At 39.6% G+C, this 19,516-nt stretch overlaps 1 protein-coding gene across 1 annotated transcript in view; it reads left to right on the top strand.

The window, feature by feature from the left end:
* CUNH11orf49 (chromosome unknown C11orf49 homolog) overlaps window positions 1–19,516 on the top strand; it is a 113,911-nt gene that overhangs the window by 79,501 nt on the left and 14,894 nt on the right. The window contains exon 4 of the mRNA XM_009277590.2: window positions 17,531–17,615. Coding sequence (XP_009275865.1) covers window positions 17,531–17,615 — 85 coding nt within the window. The remainder of the gene's footprint in view (window positions 1–17,530; window positions 17,616–19,516) is intronic.

Genomic DNA, 19,516 nt, shown 5'->3' with positions numbered 1-19,516 from the left:
ATAGGTTGTTTATTCTTTTGCGTGTTCCTCAAATCAAAGGCACTGGATTGCATTATTAAAGAAGTTTTGTGTGGCAGGTTTGGAACTGTCCTCACTGAGCTGTACATGAAGAAAAACGATTGCTTTTCATCCCCCACTCATTATGCAGACTGGCACAGGAACACTGTTAAATGCGGTATCATGTCCTATCACTTAAAGACCTTCCTTCTGTACAGCTGATATTGGGCTCCAATTTCACAGGATGATCTGTCTTGGAAGAGACAAGGAAAACCCTAGAAATAGAAACACATATGTCCTTATATTTTAAAAATTTAAATATTCACCAGTTTAATAAAGAGAGGTTTTGTTTAGAACACTAGTGACTGTCTGCTTCGCAGGGCTCTCAGATCTCTTCATTGGGGATTCTCTTCATTTGTTTCTCATCTGTTCAGTTAGCAATAATGGACAATTAGGCTTTCAGCGATAATCTACCCAGCCAAATTAATGAGGAAAATATTCAACATTATTTTGAGACTGAAGGATCTAGCTAGTGTTGGGTAGCTGGCTAAATGCATGACTCTGTCCTGTGAATGTTCACTACTGAATGGGCAATAACGTATCTCTGGGTCGCTGATTACATTAGGTACTCTAACTCCCTTGGCATTCTGTGACAGAAAAGTCTCTCTTGACCCAAGGCCTTCTGCTTTGAAAGTGAAAAGTCTGGGGGATCTAAGTTTAAGAGAAGAGGACGAGATTGTGCCTGTCTCATGTAAATAAGGGGAAAGAAGTTGCTTTGCCTTATAGGTTCTACTTCAGCTCTAGCTAACATTCAGAGCAAGAAAGGCAATATTGCGCATTCAGCACTGCAATTCGTCATCTTAAGAAATGGAAAGACCTCTGTTGTGTGCCACACACCAGCATTGCCTGGTGCGCAGTGGGAAGTAAGCAGTATCACAGTTACCAGACTGGCCAAACTGCTGAACTTTCCTTGTGTAATAGTAGGTATTGTTCTTCTTCAGTCTCAGAGCTGATGCAGGATGGAATAATTATGATTTTTCTCATTGCATGCTGGGTTCCTGATTTTGCAGTCCCTTTGCCCAAATGAGAACCCTCTTGTTGGTCTGACTGAAACGTAGTTCCTGCACTTCCATTCTCTCTGAGGCACCAGTGCTAGGTTCTCCAAGTCTCCCTAGAGAAATGTGTTTAAAGAAAACCTTATATGTAGGCTTGTTTATAAGGTATACTGTCATCTTCCACCTGACGATCATGCAGAGTTCCTCCAGCCACTTCCATATTTCACTTCTCTATGTTAGTTTGCCTCTATATCACAGATTACTGGGTTTTCCCTGACAAGTAACCATCCTCTTTCTCCAAGGGATCTTAATCCCTTGGGGAAATGAAAGTGCTGGTGCTTTGGTTTTTAGGGTTCTTTGGTTTTTTTTCATTTGTTTGTTTTCAATCTCTGCATAGGAAAGCGGTGGTGTCTTTTCTACCTGAAACATGCAAATGTACTAGTGTCTTGTAACTGCTGTCCCAGACTTTTGGGGATAGTATCATCTTTGTTTGGTCTTTTTATAACTATTCAATTCTCTAGATTGTTCATTCATGCCATGTTTTCTATTCCCATTAATGCTTGCAGGCCATGATAGCCAAGTTCATAAAAGGATTACAGATCTCTATTTACAATGTTACGTATCAACTTTTAACCTGTTATAAAGTGCCTCAAACATGAATAATTAGACCAGCGTGTTCTCCTGTATTCCTAAGCAGGGGAGGGATTGTGACTGAATCCCAGACTTCCTACGTGCAGTTAGTGCTGTTTGATCTGTGACAAATCTGTGACTCAGCTGAACATTGTCACTTTTTTGAGAAAATAATAAATTTTTTTTATCTTTCTGCTTAATAATTCTAGATACTATTTCACCTGCTTTAATTTTACCCCTTCATTCAATGATTTTTTTCCCTATAGCTTTTGGACATTTTTGAGTCAGATATGGCCATTTGCTGGTATATCATTATTACTAAATACTAATCTTGTTTATGTTGCTGACCAGCGGTATTCACACTTACAAAAATTAAAGTACTGGAAAGATGAATAATAAATTGTTACAGAGCATCTGACAAGTAACCATCCTCTTTCTCCAAGGGATCTTAATCCCTTGGGGAAATGAAAGTGCTGGTGCTTTGGTTTTTAGGGTTCTTTGGGTTTTTTTCATTTGTTTGTTTTCAATCTCTGCATAGGAAAGCGGTGGTGTCTTTTCTACCTGAAACATGCAAATGTACTAGTGTCTTGTAACTGCTGTCCCAGACTTTTGGGGATAGTATCATCTTTGTTTGGTCTTTTTATAACTATTCAATTCTCTAGATTGTTCATTCATGCCATGTTTTCTATTCCCATTAATGCTTGCAGGCCATGATAGCCAAGTTCATAAAAGGATTACAGATCTCTATTTACAATGTTACGTATCAACTTTTAACCTGTTATAAAGTGCCTCAAACATGAATAATTAGACCAGCGTGTTCTCCTGTATTCCTAAGCAGGGGAGGGATTGTGACTGAATCCCAGACTTCCTACGTGCAGTTAGTGCTGTTTGATCTGTGACAAATCTGTGACTCAGCTGAACATTGTCACTTTTTTGAGAAAATAATAAATTTTTTTTATCTTTCTGCTTAATAATTCTAGATACTATTTCACCTGCTTTAATTTTACCCCTTCATTCAATGATTTTTTTCCCTATAGCTTTTGGACATTTTTGAGTCAGATATGGCCATTTGCTGGTATATCATTATTACTAAATACTAATCTTGTTTATGTTGCTGACCAGCGGTATTCACACTTACAAAAATTAAAGTACTGGAAAGATGAATAATAAATTATACTTGTTTTACAGAGCATAAGTTTCATCTAGTCAAAACTCTTCTGTCCCTATTCCTATTTAGCACCTGAAGGCACGTTATTGCAGCCACAAACTCCACTCCTGCATCTCTGCATGTTCCTGCTATACCAGAGACTTCTAGTGGTTGTATAGTTTTCTTTTTGTTTCCTAATAGGTATAATAGAAAGTATTTTCATTGCTTCCTTAACATCTAGAATAGTTAACATTTTTACTCAGACATTGAAATTAGAATCTAATCTATCTAGCACTGAAAAGCTTTCAAATCTACACTATATTCATGGAAAGACTTTAGAGTGATACAGACAGTTCAAAAAGAAAAGGAAATCAGAATAAAAGCTCATTAAATTCCCAAATAATTCACTGATTTGTTATTTCAAACCTTAACTGCAAAGCAAGTAATGATGATCTCCCTTGTGCTGTGCCAGTGGGTACAGAACTGCATGTCCTTCATTCAGCAAAAGTCTGTTCTGGTCACAGCTGTGCATACAAAGCTGCAAGTGAAAATGAGATGTACGCATAAAGGCTCTTGGTCTGTTTCCCTTTGCAGCACTCATCTGTTTGTTCTTTACCAAACCCCAGAAAACATCCTCCTAAAAGGAAAGAGCAAAAGTAAATAGTGAGAAGATTTGTTTTTTCCCTTGATAAACATGTCATGTAAAGTGACTTTCCAAACATATCCCATTTAGTGGAGATCATTTAGAAACCTTGAACTTCAGCATTGTTTGTTGCCCACCAGCATGGATCCTCAAGGCCCCTATTCTTCCTGTCAGAGTTTTCTATTCCAGGAGCTGGTAAGTAAAGTCTTGTTTTGGCACGTGGACCCAGGTTCTCAAGTCCAGAGAGTCACTTCTGTATTTCTCTAATAACTGAGGAGCTGTTTCTTGTAATTTGTATTTGTCTGCTGAATATCTCAGAGCTTTTTTGGAGGTGGGATATTTTCTGCTTTTCTTTGGGTTCCCCTATATGTTAATAATTTTATTTAATCTTGAATCTCTTAAGAGCTAGCACTACTGGTTTCAGAGCCCTTAGTACTGCGTGTAGGTAGGGACTTGGAACAGCAAAGCCTGAAAAAGATCCAGACAGGAGATAACTCATGTGAAAGACAACTGGAAGGACAGATGTTACCTTTAAATGTGGCATGAAAGTGAGCAGAATATGAATTAATACATTTATATAGCATCCCTTTTTTACCATCCACTTCACATAGAGTACTACTAAAATGTAGCTACATCTGATGTAGTGAGTTTAGATAATTTTTTTTTTTTGCCAGAAACACCAGGAAGCAATTTTTTTCCCAACAGGGCAGCATTAAGAAACATTTATAATTGCATGGAGCAAATAGGATCTCAGCTTTTAAGCTCTGCTTTGAAAGATCCAGCACATTTCCTTTGAGTCAAGAACATATGCTGAAATACGTTACATTTAAGTACTTCTTAAAGCTATATTGCTGTATGATTTGCACCATCTGATTTTCAGACTTGCTCCATAAGTCTCAACATTGAATGGGAAAAGAAGAGCAAATGTTGCAGCAAATAGAAGGAACATGTGTTTTATAAGTCCTCAGTGGCTGGAGATGCTTAAAGAGCAGCTTTCATCTTGACTCCCACTCTGAGGGTTTATCATACTTGCATTTCCATGATGTTTTTTTTGCTGAACAGTCAGGATATTGTTGCATAGGAGACGAAAAAATGTAAGCGAAACCACAGAGTACAGTTATGTTAGAACAATGTAGCTGAGGCCCCAGCTGCTAGTAGAGGTTAATATGGTGTTACTCACTATGGATGGCCCATCTCACTGTTGTCATTAAATGGGTTAGTCAGCAGTAACTGTATTTGGGGTTTTAGGACTCCTGCTATCTTTTATTCCAAGCAAGGACAGTCCTACATCTTTTAGAGGTTGTGTTTTGTTTCTTCTTTGCATTATCTTCTCAGTAGACTACATCACAGCAGCAATCCATCCAGGAGTTTCCACAGAATACTAATCATGCTTCCTTTAGGGGAAATAACTTGCATATCATACCTGGTCAAAATAATTTGCTCACTATGCTAAGCTATCATCCCACCACTAATAAGTTCAGTGATATTCCTTTTTATTGCTCCTGCCATAAAGATATTACAAAGATCCTGAAAAGCCTGACATAATTATGAGGCTGAAAAAGATTAAACAACTGAACTGTATCTATTTTCAGTTTCTACAAGCCAGGTTTACAGTATGGATTCATCTCTACATTTGTCCTCCAGTAGATGGCCTTTTTTTCCCTGTAGAAAGTCCTGTGCGGCAACAAGAAAGTGTCCTTTTTCTTTCCACAACAAGAGCTGCTCTTTTGTCTAGTTTATTACACTTCCCTGATTACCATAATATATGCATACCATCAGTGTTAGGGCATAATGCTGGAGGATTTAGGGCATTTGCCTGAACTTTCCTCCAGCAAAATATTCTTAACTTGTGGTTCATGGTAGATTGTCCATGGAAGTGTATTTAGCTGTAAAATAGGTGGCATTTAAGTTAAACTTTGACAAAGATGCACGATGTCCATGAAAAACTTTCAGGATTAATGGACATCTGAAGAGTTTAGAACTTGCTGGGCTGAAGCTTAAAGAACGTTAAAAAAAAAGGCTTTGTTTCATTTTTTAGAAATGAATATCTGTGTTAAATTCTTATTAAACATGTATTTCTCCATGTGAAATACAGAGAAAACCAACTTATTTCCTTCTCTCCCTTCTTCTCAATCTTTTTAAAATTATTATTATTTTTTAGGACACAGAGCTCACTAGAGTATATTAAGAGTTAAAATCAAGAGACGTTACAGAACCTTAGCCAAAAGCATACCCTTAAAAGGGGTAGTTGGATGCCTTGTTGTTTCAGGTTTCTCTTAGCGCATTCATTCTGTTCTGCATTCAGACCAGTTCTGTAGTGGTAGTCATTTATAATCATTAATCTAGCTCATTGATATTGTAATGCGCTCCAAACATTCTCTGTGGAGCTTACATGCTCCACTGCATTTCCTTCTAAATAACTAATGATGACTTCTTCAGTCTTGTCATTAACCAGATTATCTTCCTCCAGCCAGTTCTCTTATTGATTTGTTTGGTTTGAGGTTCATTTTCTTCTTAAGTTTTTACGCTCATAAAAGAGACTCCGTATCGGTGTGTTTGAGAGCATTTTACATGACTGAACAACACTGCCCAAGCATAGGTCCAGATACTGCAATACTTATTTTTATGAATAGAGGCTTTAACTGTTGACTCAGAGGCTCCTAAAAACAATGTCCTTTCCTTTCAGACTGTTTTCCTCAGCATTATAATTTGTGAAAGAAAATTGGAGAAAACTAGCCAACAGTATGGGTGCTTGGGATTATACTGTATAGCCTGTATATAAATCTATATATAAATATACTGTGCAGTAAAGTCAAAGAATGGCCAGGACTAGGAATGGCTTTCAGTTCTTGGAAGATTCATGTTTAAGTCAGGTAGTCAAATTGTTCCAGGTGAACACAAGTGCACGGAGAAAGATGTGCTAGACCATTCAGTGCTTTGTGGATCACAACCAGCTTGTTGAGTTTCAGCCACAGTGAGTTGACTGCTTTGTGTAGTTGCATACTGGTGTCACTCTTGGTGGCATGTGGGATTCTCCATTCTTCACAAGCCTGAATTTGTCTCTTTCAATGGTTGGGCTCATGATGGACACATTTCAGAGAAGCAGTATCAGAGTGCCTGCTGTGATGACAGCTGTTGGTGAAGGTACAGTTAACTGTTCAGAACTTTGCGGTGAATTATTTAAGAGTCAATGTGGAGCAAGGACAGGGGGAGACACACAAGGCTATCCTTGATCATGATCTAAATTATGCTGAAATGTTTCGTCTCTCTTCCATGGGGTGTTTGTAGCAACTGCACTGTTCCTTGAAAGCCTCTTCCAAACCAGTCGTTAAAAGAGAAAAGTCCAAGACATTTCTGTTTCATTCATTGTTCTGAGAAAATTGTTGACCGTTGCACTTCATGCTTTTACATGCCATGTTGAAGTCTGAAACACTTGGTAGATTCAAGGTATTTGAAAATACCTGATTCTACTGGAACTGGTTCACCGGAACCTTTCATTGGTGTTTCCTGGAAAGGTCGGGCTAGAAGGAAACTGGAAGTCAAGGAGATCTTTGATCTGAGATTGCTACAGCAATCTGCAGCATTTCCATAGTTCATTGTATGTCCTCCTTAACCTCTACCTCCTTTTCTTTTAGGCCAATGTCATAGCTTGCTTCTGCTCCCTGACCCTGTGTGCATGACACAGATGAGCTGTCTGCCAGCTAACTGTATTTCTTGGGGCTCCCAAAGCAGAAAGGAAATACCAAACAGTAACTGAAGACTGTGTGCCTCTCCCTGGCCATAGTCCCATTATTGTCACTAGACCTAGTACATATCTGAGGGGAGGAGGGGTTGTATGTAAGGTCCTGTATTGCATGAGATGCAGCTGCATACCACCTGCCCATTTACTCTGCCCATCTCGTGATGTGTAGCTATGAATTCTTTAGTTGTTTTGAAGATCTTAAGCTTAATGACAACTTGTTTTCTTGAATAGAGGCTGATCCACATCTTGTCTAAAGATTACTGCTGCTGTTTGAGAGCTTGGGGAGTTGTCGATCGTCCTCGCCAGTGAAGTGTTGCCGGCATTCCTGTAGTTCACTATTAAGATTGCTGTGGGTCCCGTTTCAAGTGGTTGAGCAGTCTGCCCCCCAGATGGCCAGAACTCCAACAGGAATGTTTGCTTCTTATTGTTTACATGACCAATTAGCTCTGGCATTGGATTGATTATTTTCTCAATGAGTGACTGAAAACTCCTCAAAGTGCAGAAAAATCAACTGTTGAACAAGATAGAAGTGGTCTAAATCTATCAGTTCACCTATTGCTCAGAAGATCTGCTAGTTACACCTTTAGTGACGTTGCAGTGAAAGGAAAAAATAGTTTCGTAGTCGACACATAGAAAGAATGTCAAATGTCACAGCATTTCAGTTATAAATTACTCTCACTCTGAAATTGTACCTTATTTCTAGTTTTGTAGTTTATCTGTCTTAAGAGCCAGTCTTGTGTTGTGTTGTTGTTTTGGTTTGGTTTTGCTATGCCTGTATTTGGTAGATTAAAGTGCCTCTTATTATCTGATGTCATTTCCCTTGTAGCTACCTACAGACCGAGGATTACCAGGGGTGATCTCTGCTGTTCCACAGGCTTACAGTTACCCAAGAATATACAGCATATTTATAATCACACTTAACTTCAGATGTTAGGACATTCTTAACATTTTTTACTTGGCTTTTTAATGCCTCTAAAACATGAGGGGAAGTAATATATTTTCATACTCTAGTCCACAAAACTAGCCTCTTTGTTTGCTTCAGACCTATGTCCTTTGGAGAAGGCTAAATGTCCTTTTGGATCATATTCAATGAGCTGAGCATATCTTCAGGATTATATGTGCTTCAGAATATGCACAGAATTATCTTTGCAAATGTTAAAGAAAGCTGCATGGAGAAAATTGTATGTCTGTGTAGTAAATAAAATTTAAGCCACTGTTTGGTTGCTGTAGTCAATAACATACCGGAAAATTTAAACCAGGTTCTTTTGATTGTCATCTGTCTTCTTTTTCTACTTCTGGAAATACTGACAGAATTTGTGGCTGTTTCTCCTTTCTTATTGTTTGCTGTTCTTGCACTTCAGGAACTCTGAATTTGTTAAGCTCCAACTTCATTCAAAGTCCCATCCTATAGTTAAAACAAGTAATTAAAGAGTTAACGTTGTCTTTAGGTATAGTGTTAAGGTTCCCAAAGTAGGTAGAAAGTTCAAACTTGAGTCATGTTTCAGGCTGTCTGTGGATTCAGGAATACCACACTGCATCAGTTAAACTCTTCCACTATTGGAATGTTTTCTTTACAGTCATGAGAGCTGAGAACTTTTTTTATTTTTCTAATGAAAGTTTAAATTTTTCAGTTTGTGGATGTGCCATGCTAGCCACATAAGCACGCCAGATGATAGCCTTGCACTGTACCTTTGGCACAGCTCATCCTGCCCTGAGTAACATTCACTCAAAGCTGAAGTAATACTGCCACATGAAACGTTTGATACTGAAGGATAATTATGGTGAATTTGAAAGGGACTAGAGGGTGATTAAAGTTTGTATAAACAGCAAGATTCTGGATATTGGAGATAGAATTGGAGCAGTTCTGTATAAATTCATTTTTTGTTTTTGTTAATCTGGCAAGTGGTTTATTGATAAAAGGGCTCAAGATCAAAGGGCAGAAAAACAATCACACCATCTAGAGGATTTTACTCCTTAAAAACCCTTCAGCTCGCTCAAAATATGGTGCTACTGGAGCTTTTCCCATAATAAGGCTGCTTTTCAGTGAAATTACTGTTCATATGAACTGTCCAGATTCCCTCCAGAACAAATGAATTCATTCTTCACATCAGCTGCAGCTGAATCTTTTCCTTCTTACCTGAGAGCCTCAAAACTAGCTTTCTGCTCAACCACAGTGCTAATCCCCTCTAACTGTTCTCTTTTGCAGCACTTCCCCAACAAATAATTTTAGGTCAGTCTGCTTAACTCTCCGCTATATTTGTCCCGAGTCTGACACAGGTTGTTCCAGGCATATCTCGCTAAATCTTTGTCACTCTTTGCTTTTTCACATCATAAGCTGGGTCTTTTCTACCTGTTGTCAACCTGTCTAAGGAGTCACCTGTCTAAGTCTGCTGTTTGCAGCCATGCTCCTTTTGTAGAGTGCAAAACATCTTGTTTGTGAAGACTACTTGCCTGCAGCAGCACCCTTACATCTGGCAGGATTTTGCTAGTATTCTCATAGGTCAGGATAGGCAAGGCAGGGTGCCCCCAGTGCTGCAGGTACCCTCCTGGAAGAACATCCCCCCCAGACCCAAACTCTAGCAACTCTGAGAATTCTTCAGTTACCCCGTCTGGTTATGCTGTCATGTCAGACACAAAGTCTTCTGGGGTCCTTTCCTGAGGATGCCCTGGGATCCCTTCTGGAAGGACCTAAATGGTATCAGAGGAAAGAGCAGATGGGGTTTGTGAATAACCTGAACTCATCTGCCTGCTTGGATAGTAAGGATGCCAAAAGTTCTGTCTTAAGAGTGTGTCTGACAACAGAGTGTTCACAAACCGTTTTAGCAGGTACCTAGCTGAACCTACTTTTAATTAGGAGGATCATTAATCCTATGACAATGCCTTGCATACATCCTGGACTTTAAGAATTAAAACATCTTAAGCAGGGAATTATCTGAGCCTATCTTAACAATTTATCTCTGCTGAGGAGGGGACGTTCTGCTCCACCTTCTTCTCTCTTCCCTGCACCTGGCCATGCCCTTCCACAGCTTGCTTTGCATGAGCTTTCATCAGATATTTCTGAGAGTCAGTTCAATTCACTAGCCCAGGAAAAAAGTTGAATTTTCTCAGCAAGGGGCCTGCTGCGTGCCAGAGCTGGTACAAGGGGTGGTTCAGAACCACATGGCCAGCAGCAAGTGGTGGGAAAGCAAAGAAGAGAGCGTGGAGTGAGACCTGCCCCTTTCAACAGGAGTAAGGTTTTAGATTGGCTTAGCTGCTTGTTGAACTTCACCATCAGGAAGGCAGAGGTAATGCATCCAGTTATTAAAACTAAGAAAATATTTTTTTTTTGTTAGTATCTAATGAGATTGAGCCAGACGTTGGTAAAAAGCCACATAGTCTTTTAAAGCTACTTATGTCCAAGACTCCATGTAAAGCACAGATTCTTACTTTGATCCATGAAACATGACCATTACCCTCTTTAAACTATTCACTAGAAACCTTCCTTTAAAAAATGAAGTTGGTTTTGTGCTCACCTGGCACAAATCTTTGGCTTCTAGTGCATTTCCTGTTGCTTAACTACTGCTTAACTTGTTGTTACTACAAGTGGGTCTCTCTCAGTTTTCTTCTGATTTTCCTGTGCTCTTAGGACTATTTTCTAATGATTGTGGGAGCTGTCTGTACACTTCAAGAGCAGAATGAATCCTGCTGTACACATCTTACATGAACGTGCTTATGCAACTTAAGGGGAAAGTGTGTGAGTGCTTTCTCTTTATTGTTTAGTTTATATTTATTTAACCTTCCAACTCAAATTATGGGGATAATTATGTGGCCCACTGTTTCATTTTTTGTTTGTTCAAAAAATAAGAAATCAATTTAAGAGAGCGTGGAGTGAGACCTGCCCCTTTCAACAGGAGTAAGGTTTTAGATTGGCTTAGCTGCTTGTTGAACTTCACCATCAGGAAGGCAGAGGTAATGCATCCAGTTATTAAAACTAAGAAAATATTTTTTTTTTGTTAGTATCTAATGAGATTGAGCCAGACGTTGGTAAAAAGCCACATAGTCTTTTAAAGCTACTTATGTCCAAGACTCCATGTAAAGCACAGATTCTTACTTTGATCCATGAAACATGACCATTACCCTCTTTAAACTATTCACTAGAAACCTTCCTTTAAAAAATGAAGTTGGTTTTGTGCTCACCTGGCACAAATCTTTGGCTTCTAGTGCATTTCCTGTTGCTTAACTACTGCTTAACTTGTTGTTACTACAAGTGGGTCTCTCTCAGTTTTCTTCTGATTTTCCTGTGCTCTTAGGACTATTTTCTAATGATTGTGGGAGCTGTCTGTACACTTCAAGAGCAGAATGAATCCTGCTGTACACATCTTACATGAACGTGCTTATGCAACTTAAGGGGAAAGTGTGTGAGTGCTTTCTCTTTATTGTTTAGTTTATATTTATTTAACCTTCCAACTCAAATTATGGGGATAATTATGTGGCCCACTGGTTCATTTTTTGTTTGTTCAACAAATAAGGAAAATCAATTTTTAAAATTAGACAAATGCACGTTCTGGATCTGGTTTTTGTTTATTTTATATCTCCTCTTGTCAGTGGAAAAAGCGAATTAGTCAAAGAAACAGCCCTTGAATGTTTTTATTTTGTTTCAAATTCTTATTTAAACAACGATTCTCAATGAAAAGGAACAGATCTTATTCATGATAGGTCATAAAATCTCTCAATGCAAAATTTTATAAATGATTGAAAAGGAAGAAATTTTTTTTTTTTAAGAGTAGAAAGTTTTATGAGGAAGAAATGGGGTTTTTACACAGCTGTATATCGCTGTTTAGGTCCTACGCATGGATTAATTTTCCTAGAATTGTTAGTTTTCTGTTTGTTACTAGCACTAGATATATGGAGAGATGAAGAAATTGGGCTATAGGTATCTTGTGAACAAGGCATGCGCAGAGCATAGCCTATTAGCCAAATGTGAGGTGTGAAGTTGCAGTATTATCAATACTCATGTTTATATTTAGTTTTTTGTAAAATCGCAGCTCCTAGAGACAGCACAAGAACACCTAGACTTTTATTTTTAGGGGCTTTTGTTTGGTTTTGTTCTTTTCTACAAAGCTGCAAGCTTGCACGGATATAGAGAGAATCCTAAGGATGTGATACTTACTTGTACCAGAAACGCTAAAAAACTAAAGGCCAGGAAAGACTCTCCCAACATTTTAAAAAAACAGTATTATTTATTAGGCTGTTCTGTTATATTTCCAGGAGACTGATTTACAGCTCTGTGACTTTATGACTCTTGAATGACTTCATGACTGTGGTAGAAAAGCAACCTGTGGGAATTGTGTGTCCTACCATAATCCGAAGGGGAAGGCTACACTGCCCAGGGCTCCAGCCTGCTTGGATAGTGGTTGTACATGAAAGATGATGGGAATAGGGAACTTTAATGTATATTCATCAAGGTAATCCTTGTGTTTCTGGGAAGTTACTAATGTGACTTTTTGGGGCAGATTTCATACACCAACTGCAGTAAATATTCTCCTACTGCTTTGGGCGTATTTATAGCTGTCATAGTGTTGTGACAGCATTGTAGATAGCTACTTCTTGTGCCGAAAGCAGCCTAGATACAGCAGCAATGACTGCAATTCAGGCTAAGTCCTAAATATTTATTGGCTTCCTGGGTAGGTTTTACAGCCTTCACTGAGCTCCAGGCTTCTGTGGTTAGGCTGCTGTCGGTATGAAAGATAACTAGTTTAAAGATAGCTCAGGTGTGTCTACACTTCACTCACGACACTGGCAGCAGCATAAACGCATCATTTAGCATTCCTAGAGTTTGCATCGCTTCGTGTCAGGTGCCATCTGTCAGCCACATACAAACCAGAAACGAAGCTGGTAAAAACAATATGTGTTTTGAAAGCCAGGGAAATACAAAGCAGCTGCCTTCATGTTTCTCCAAGGTAGGCCATTTTTATCCAGAAAGTGGTATTTGTTTTCTAAGGCTGTACCACATGGACAAACTTCCTTCTCCGCTATGCCTCTGAAACATGAGGAAGAGTCTGCCTCAGGCACTAAAAGACGATATACTACTCACAGTGAGATCTGTAGGAAAGAGTCAGGATTTTGCTAGTGGCACAGTAGCAGTAGCAGTACAGGCTGGGCAGGAGTTTGAAGACCAGTACAGCAAAAATTATGACTGAACAGTTAAAGTACTTCCTGTGCAACTCTAGCCGTACCACTTTACTTTTCTGTACTTACTCTATTAAACCTTCCATCTCCTTCTTAGTGTACTGCTGTTTTAAAATCACTTTGGAATTTGTTATTAGCTGCTTTGCAGTAGAAGAGCAAAGTGTTATGTTCAGCTGTAAAGGAACATGGTTAACATGCAGATTGCAATCAGTCTCTCTCCATCCTTAAGCACATGGTATGACCAAGTTTGTTCCACTGGGAGAGCATGGCAGAGTGCATACAGCTCACTGCCCTGTGCTGTGGGGTCAGATTTAAACTCTCCGTGATTTGCTTCATTTGTTACTGGAACTTGAGATACAGTAATTTGTGGTAGCAACCAAAGTAGCAGTTGTGGATTCCAGTTTTCACTCATTCTGACTGGTACCTTCCTTCTTTTCTTTCTTTCTTCATCATGCAGCATTGAACACTATTTACTCAGCTGTGGCCTGGAGACAGGAAGGAGCAATGTGGTCATGCACCAAAACTGCCCTTGTTTATTCCAAGCAGCTCTTGGCAGACAATATGGTGCATGGGCAAATGTAATTTTCTGGATGGTCTTCACTGACCTTGCTGTAGGGGATGGGAAAAAAGTCATCACAGCAAACTGTAGACACCTCCTAAGCTCTGTGGTGATCCCCCTTCCTGTATAATAGGTACCCATCTGTAGTCTGAGAAATTGATATGATTTATTGGTCAGGCGCCTGGGGTGTCTACAGGCTGAGTTGTGTTGCGGCCTAAAAGAGTCTGCCTGCATACTTCAGTGACTAATTTGGTGTCGTTTCTCCAGGAATAAGAAGCAAAAGGCTTCTTTCTTTAGAGAAGGGACTTCTCTGTACCACTTCAGCTTTGTGTGCAGTTCCCATCTAAATAGACCATTTGCTCAAAGACTGAAACTGTAATTAATTCCACTTTTATTGACAATGAACTTCACCCTCTGATGTGCTGGCTGGAGAGGATCTCTGCCACCCTTTCCCAAAGTCTTTTTGAGCAGACTTCTGCTTTTGCTCTATGTTGTTTTGTGATGGAGGAGTAAGGATGATGCTGTGACTTGGTATAAAGAGGGAGAAGAAAAAGACAGCGTAAATTATTATAAGTTTTAAAAGTATGTTATTTCCAGCAAGTGAGCGATCTCTACTTACGCCTCAAAACTAATGCTTGCTTAGGGCCCAGTTACCTTCTCAAGCTGCTTTTGTCTAGCAACCTGACAGGGACTGCGAACAAAGTCCAACTTTCTCAGGAAACCTCATCCTTCAAAAAACCCTTAAACTCCTTCACCTTTGGGGGGAGAAAAGAGGAAGCTAAGATTCAGAATTAATGAAAAGGTCTTCGCTGATTAAAGTGGGCAGATTATCCTCCTAGAGCCTGTCTGTTGTGAATGCATGAGGGATGCTTTGTACACTGCTGGACACCACACTGTGAAAATCTAACGGGGATCAAAGCAGAGCAACAGATATGACTGGGCTAGGTAGGGAGGGGTGTAGAGGGTAAGATAAATTTAAACAGATTTAACTTTAAATAAATATAGTTATCAGTTAAATAGATTGAATAAGATACAGTATGAAGAAAGGGTTATTATAATGATCTGTTGACAAATGAAAGGAAAAAATAATGGAGAGCAAGAGGTATAAGGATGCATAAATAGGAATTTGAACTTAAGCAAACAAAAAATGTAAATTGAGTATTGCATAAAGCTTCCAAATGGTGTGACTCCTTCAAACCAACATGTAGACTTTTTTAGATCGGAAGTTTAATGCCCAGCATTATTCAAAGCTAGGTTTAGAAAGCCTTGAAGAGTAGTTGTAAGAGGTCCATACTGTCCTCTTAAATTATGAGAAATTGTCTGTTTCAAAAGAGCCTTTTTATTCCCAACCTCTCTGTTTTCCTGTAACCTGCTTCCTATGCTGAGCCTGTTGAAGATGATTTCATGAGGTACTTGCATGTACCTTAAATGATCAGATAGTTTTCTTAAGAACTTAGGACCAAAATCTCTGTTGCTATAAATGACTGTTGATCTAACAAAATAACAGAGAAGAAAATTTTCTTTCCTCTCTGTTGTGTCATGAAGGAGAAATAGTGAGCTGAAAATTCAGTTAAAAATACGCATCTTCCTGCTCATGATAACTGGGACTTTTTCAATAATATACTTTTGCAGTTATACGTAAAACTTGGTGATACTTTCCTTGATGACATTCAAGGAACTGATTAGCTAACACTGCAGGAGAAAACCCCACCATTCCACTGGATACCAGCATTAACCCAAACTTAGATATATGCTGACTGAAGGACCAAGTAGTATCTGCAATAGAGAGCAGCCTCTGATTTGTGTTTTAGTAAGAAATGACAATACAAATAAGTTAGAGTGCCCTCCATATTCTCCCAGACATCTGTAATTTCACTGCAGTCACAGAAATTTAATTCAGCTCAGCATTCAAGTTTTGGAAGAAGAGAGATTCTGATGTATTTATCTTTACAGTAGAATAGGTTGCACAAATCCCCACAATGGTATTGTAGTTCTGCACAGGCTGGGACTTCCTTGTGTTATAGCAGATTTCTGACTGCAGAGTTGGCTTTTCGAGACAGAGCAAAATCTTTCTTCTCAGCATGCAAAATAACCTTTTCATGGCATGACCCTAAACCTAAGGTGCTTCATGAGATAGAAGGTCCTCCCAAGAGCGGTGCAAAGTATAGTATTCTAGAGAGTGTCTATAATGGATATCAAAGAATCTGACAACAGTGTTTTTCAGCTATAGGGTTTCCTGAACTGAAGAGAAAAATAGTAGCTCTCTCCTCTCTTTCTTCCACTTCCCTGGCTAATAATGTAGGTAAAGGAAAAGTCTATAACTTGATTTTGGTGACAGTCCTCCTGCAGTATTTCTTTAGTCAGCATTGAAAATATTCATTTGGCTGGGTTGGATGTCGCAGTGAAATGTTCCTTTGATACTGCATACCTGCCTCTTGAAACATCTGACAAAGGTGTAGCATTTTCCCTTTCTCTCACTTTTGTTGAACTGCCAGGCTTTGAGGAGTTGTGGAGATATGGAGAAGTTGTGGCTATCATCTGGGACAAGGTTGATTATTTGGATGGGAGCCTAAGGAAGGCTAAGATGTGTCTGTGAAAAAAGAACTCATCCTCTGTACCTCAGTCCTAATGCCTGTGCCCTTTGGATCCCCTCCCTGACTGCTGCTTGGCTCTACTTCCACCCCTGACTCTTTCTTCCATACTTTGCATTCTTCTGTATATAGAAGTACTGCAAAATTGCTGCTGTTCAGCTAGTCTTCTCCTTAGCTCTAGTCCACAGCCTTTTGGACTATGAACATACAATCATGTAGGGCTTTTTGACATAAGTATGTTTCCATTCCCTTGGGATCCTATAAGCTTCCTTAAGAGTCACCTCTCTTAGACTCCTCCTGCTGAACCACAGAGGCCTTTCTTGACCAGTCTTTCACAAAGCTGCTCTCTAAAACATGAATCATTTGATTGGTTTTCTTGTGGTTTTTGGATCTTTGTTCTGTGCTTCCTATAATACGGTGACCAGATTTGTACACATTATTCCAAAAGAGACCATCCAGCTGCCTTACCGAATGCCAAAGTAATAATGTCTGTGGTTTATACTCTGTAGTCTTCCATACACAACCCAAAAACCTTGTTTGCCTTTGTTACTGCTGCCAGATGTTCTGTGGATGGTTTTCAGGCGTATTGTGGTGAATGTCACCATGCCAGTGAATTTCAGCAAATTTAAGCAACTTTGAAATTATTCCTTTTTCCACATGGTTATATTCAAGTCAAACCAAACTGTGTTCTCACTTGAAACTGCCCTGTTTTGGTTACCTCTTTTTCACACTGAATCACTACCTGTTACCAGTTTCTCTGCAGGAGTCTCTTCAATAGGATTTCCCCTTTATCAGGCCTCTTTCTGATTGTCTTTGCTGGAAACTCCATCTGAAGAGCCCAGTTCTGAGGGTCTAGGGAGCAGTTATATTGTCATTAGTATTCAGTCTACTTGAATTGAGAATAGAAGGGAATATGAGGGTTTTTTTCTAGAGAGGAAGCAAGGGGAGGGAACAGCCTGTAAAAGAATTATGATGTTCTCACCTCTTTTTTCCTGCAGATTTGCTGACAGCGCAGGAATACCACTGCCTGCTGCAGCTGCTCTGCCCTGACTTCCCAATGGAACTCACTCAGAAAGCAGCAAGGTGAGTCCTCATCCTCTCTTTTAAGGCAAGATCAGTCCTACATAGATGGACTTAGGAACTAGATCTGTGGGTAAAGGTTATGGACAGGGACCTTCAGCTTTTAAGATTTTGGGGAAAAGAGATACCATGTTTTGAGGCTAAGAACAGGGTGTTTTTCTAGTAATGAGAAAGAGTGTATCTTTAAGGTATACAGGGACTGAAATATCAGTGCAGAATGCTGCTGCTGGCTCGAAGTTCAGAAGATGAGTTGCATATAAAAGAATGTTAGCCAATGTGTTTTTTTAACTGACATGATTTTAAACTCTATTTTAAATAATGTTTACCATTTTTAAAATGTGTTCCCCCCCTGCCCCAGCTTCCTATGGTTGATCATGTTTAAAAGGTACTAACTTCTGAAGGATTGCCAGTGTTCTAAAGTACATTAGCTAACAACATTGTAGCTAATCTGTTTGAAATTTTATTTTAATCTAGACAAGGCCTAAAGCAGGTAGATGGCTCAGGGCACTGATAACGTGATATGGAATTTTTTACTGATAGTGCTTGCTGGTTCCAGTCCAGCCCAGGCAGTTGATTATTAACTATCTGATAGTGAAAATGTAATAAGCTATATGCATCTGTTGGGGTGGGGGGTCAGGTCAGAATCATCTCAGTAGGAATGCGTGCGCGCGCGCACACACACACACTCATATATAATCACAGCAAGGTTACTGAATAAATGCTCTCATTCCTAGCCATCTCAGCAGAGGGGGCATGGAAATGTAACCTTTTTCATGGACCTAGATACGACATTTGGAAACAGGATCCAGGCACACAAGCGGGATATTAGCTGCTGCTTAAGTTGTTCATGGCCTAAATAATGAAAAGGTCCTCATTTTCTGTTTGTCATTCTGTCATCTTTCTTCAGCATCAGTCCCATGAAAATTGTATTAAGAAAGGAGAGAGAAAAAGAGAAGTGTTATCCATCTGCTAGTACTTCCACTTGGCTGATTCTCTAGATTCTTCCCTGGCTCCTATGTACTGCTATCTGAATTGAACTGCAGTTCAACTGAGTGTTGGCTCAATTAAAACTAAAAGTGGAGCACCACTTTTCCCTCTAACTCATCAGTAGGCCTTTGGGGCTCCACAGAGTACAGTTGCTTGGCCTCCAATGCCAGACGAAGAAAGAATGCTAACCCTGTAGCAGGGATATATCTGCTGCTTCCTTTCATGGAGGTACAAAAGCACCAGTCCTATGCGCTGGTGTGTATTTCACAGGGTTCCAGCTGAGCTGAGCAGGAATTTGTGATGGTGCATGAAAGGAGACTTCAGCATATCTACACATGTTATGATGTTTGTGTCAAGGAATTTAATCCACAAGGCTGCTGTAAACTAGAGGCCCCATTGAGGGGCCTGCTGCACTGTGCCGTAGAGACAGACAAGCAGGCTTTGGGAGCAGGTGTTGGAGAGAAATGAGATCTCTGTCAGAGGCACCCAGGCTCAGGTGGGGATGACCTCACTCCTACTTTTGGCTGGCTAGAGATTTACTTACACATTGCTACTATTCTGTTACAAGCTAATCTAGTTGAACAATTTTAATAAAACTTGTCATATTTCTAAACCATCTTTCTCTTTCCTTCCAACTGTTGCTCGCTCTCTTGTCCTTTTTCTGGTCTGCACTTCCCATTGTCCTCCTTGGTCTCTGCCAGTTAGAAAGGTGAACTCTGCAGGCTGTCTTCCGGCACCAGTTGATTGAGTCCTAGCAAAGCATGAATGTCACATGCAAACCTACTGATACTGTTCCTCCTTCAGTCTGCACACCCCCAACGGTTTTGTTGCTAATTTGCTTGGGAAAGGAATTAAGTAAAGTAGTGGCGGGGGGGCACACCACATTCCACTCTTAACACCGGGCCCGGTTTATTTTT

Source organism: Aptenodytes forsteri, unplaced genomic scaffold, assembly GCF_000699145.1.
Source record: "Aptenodytes forsteri isolate BGI_AS27 unplaced genomic scaffold, ASM69914v1 Scaffold146, whole genome shotgun sequence".
Taxonomy (NCBI): Eukaryota; Metazoa; Chordata; class Aves; order Sphenisciformes; family Spheniscidae; genus Aptenodytes; species Aptenodytes forsteri.
This window is presented reverse-complemented; position numbering and strand designations above follow the sequence as displayed.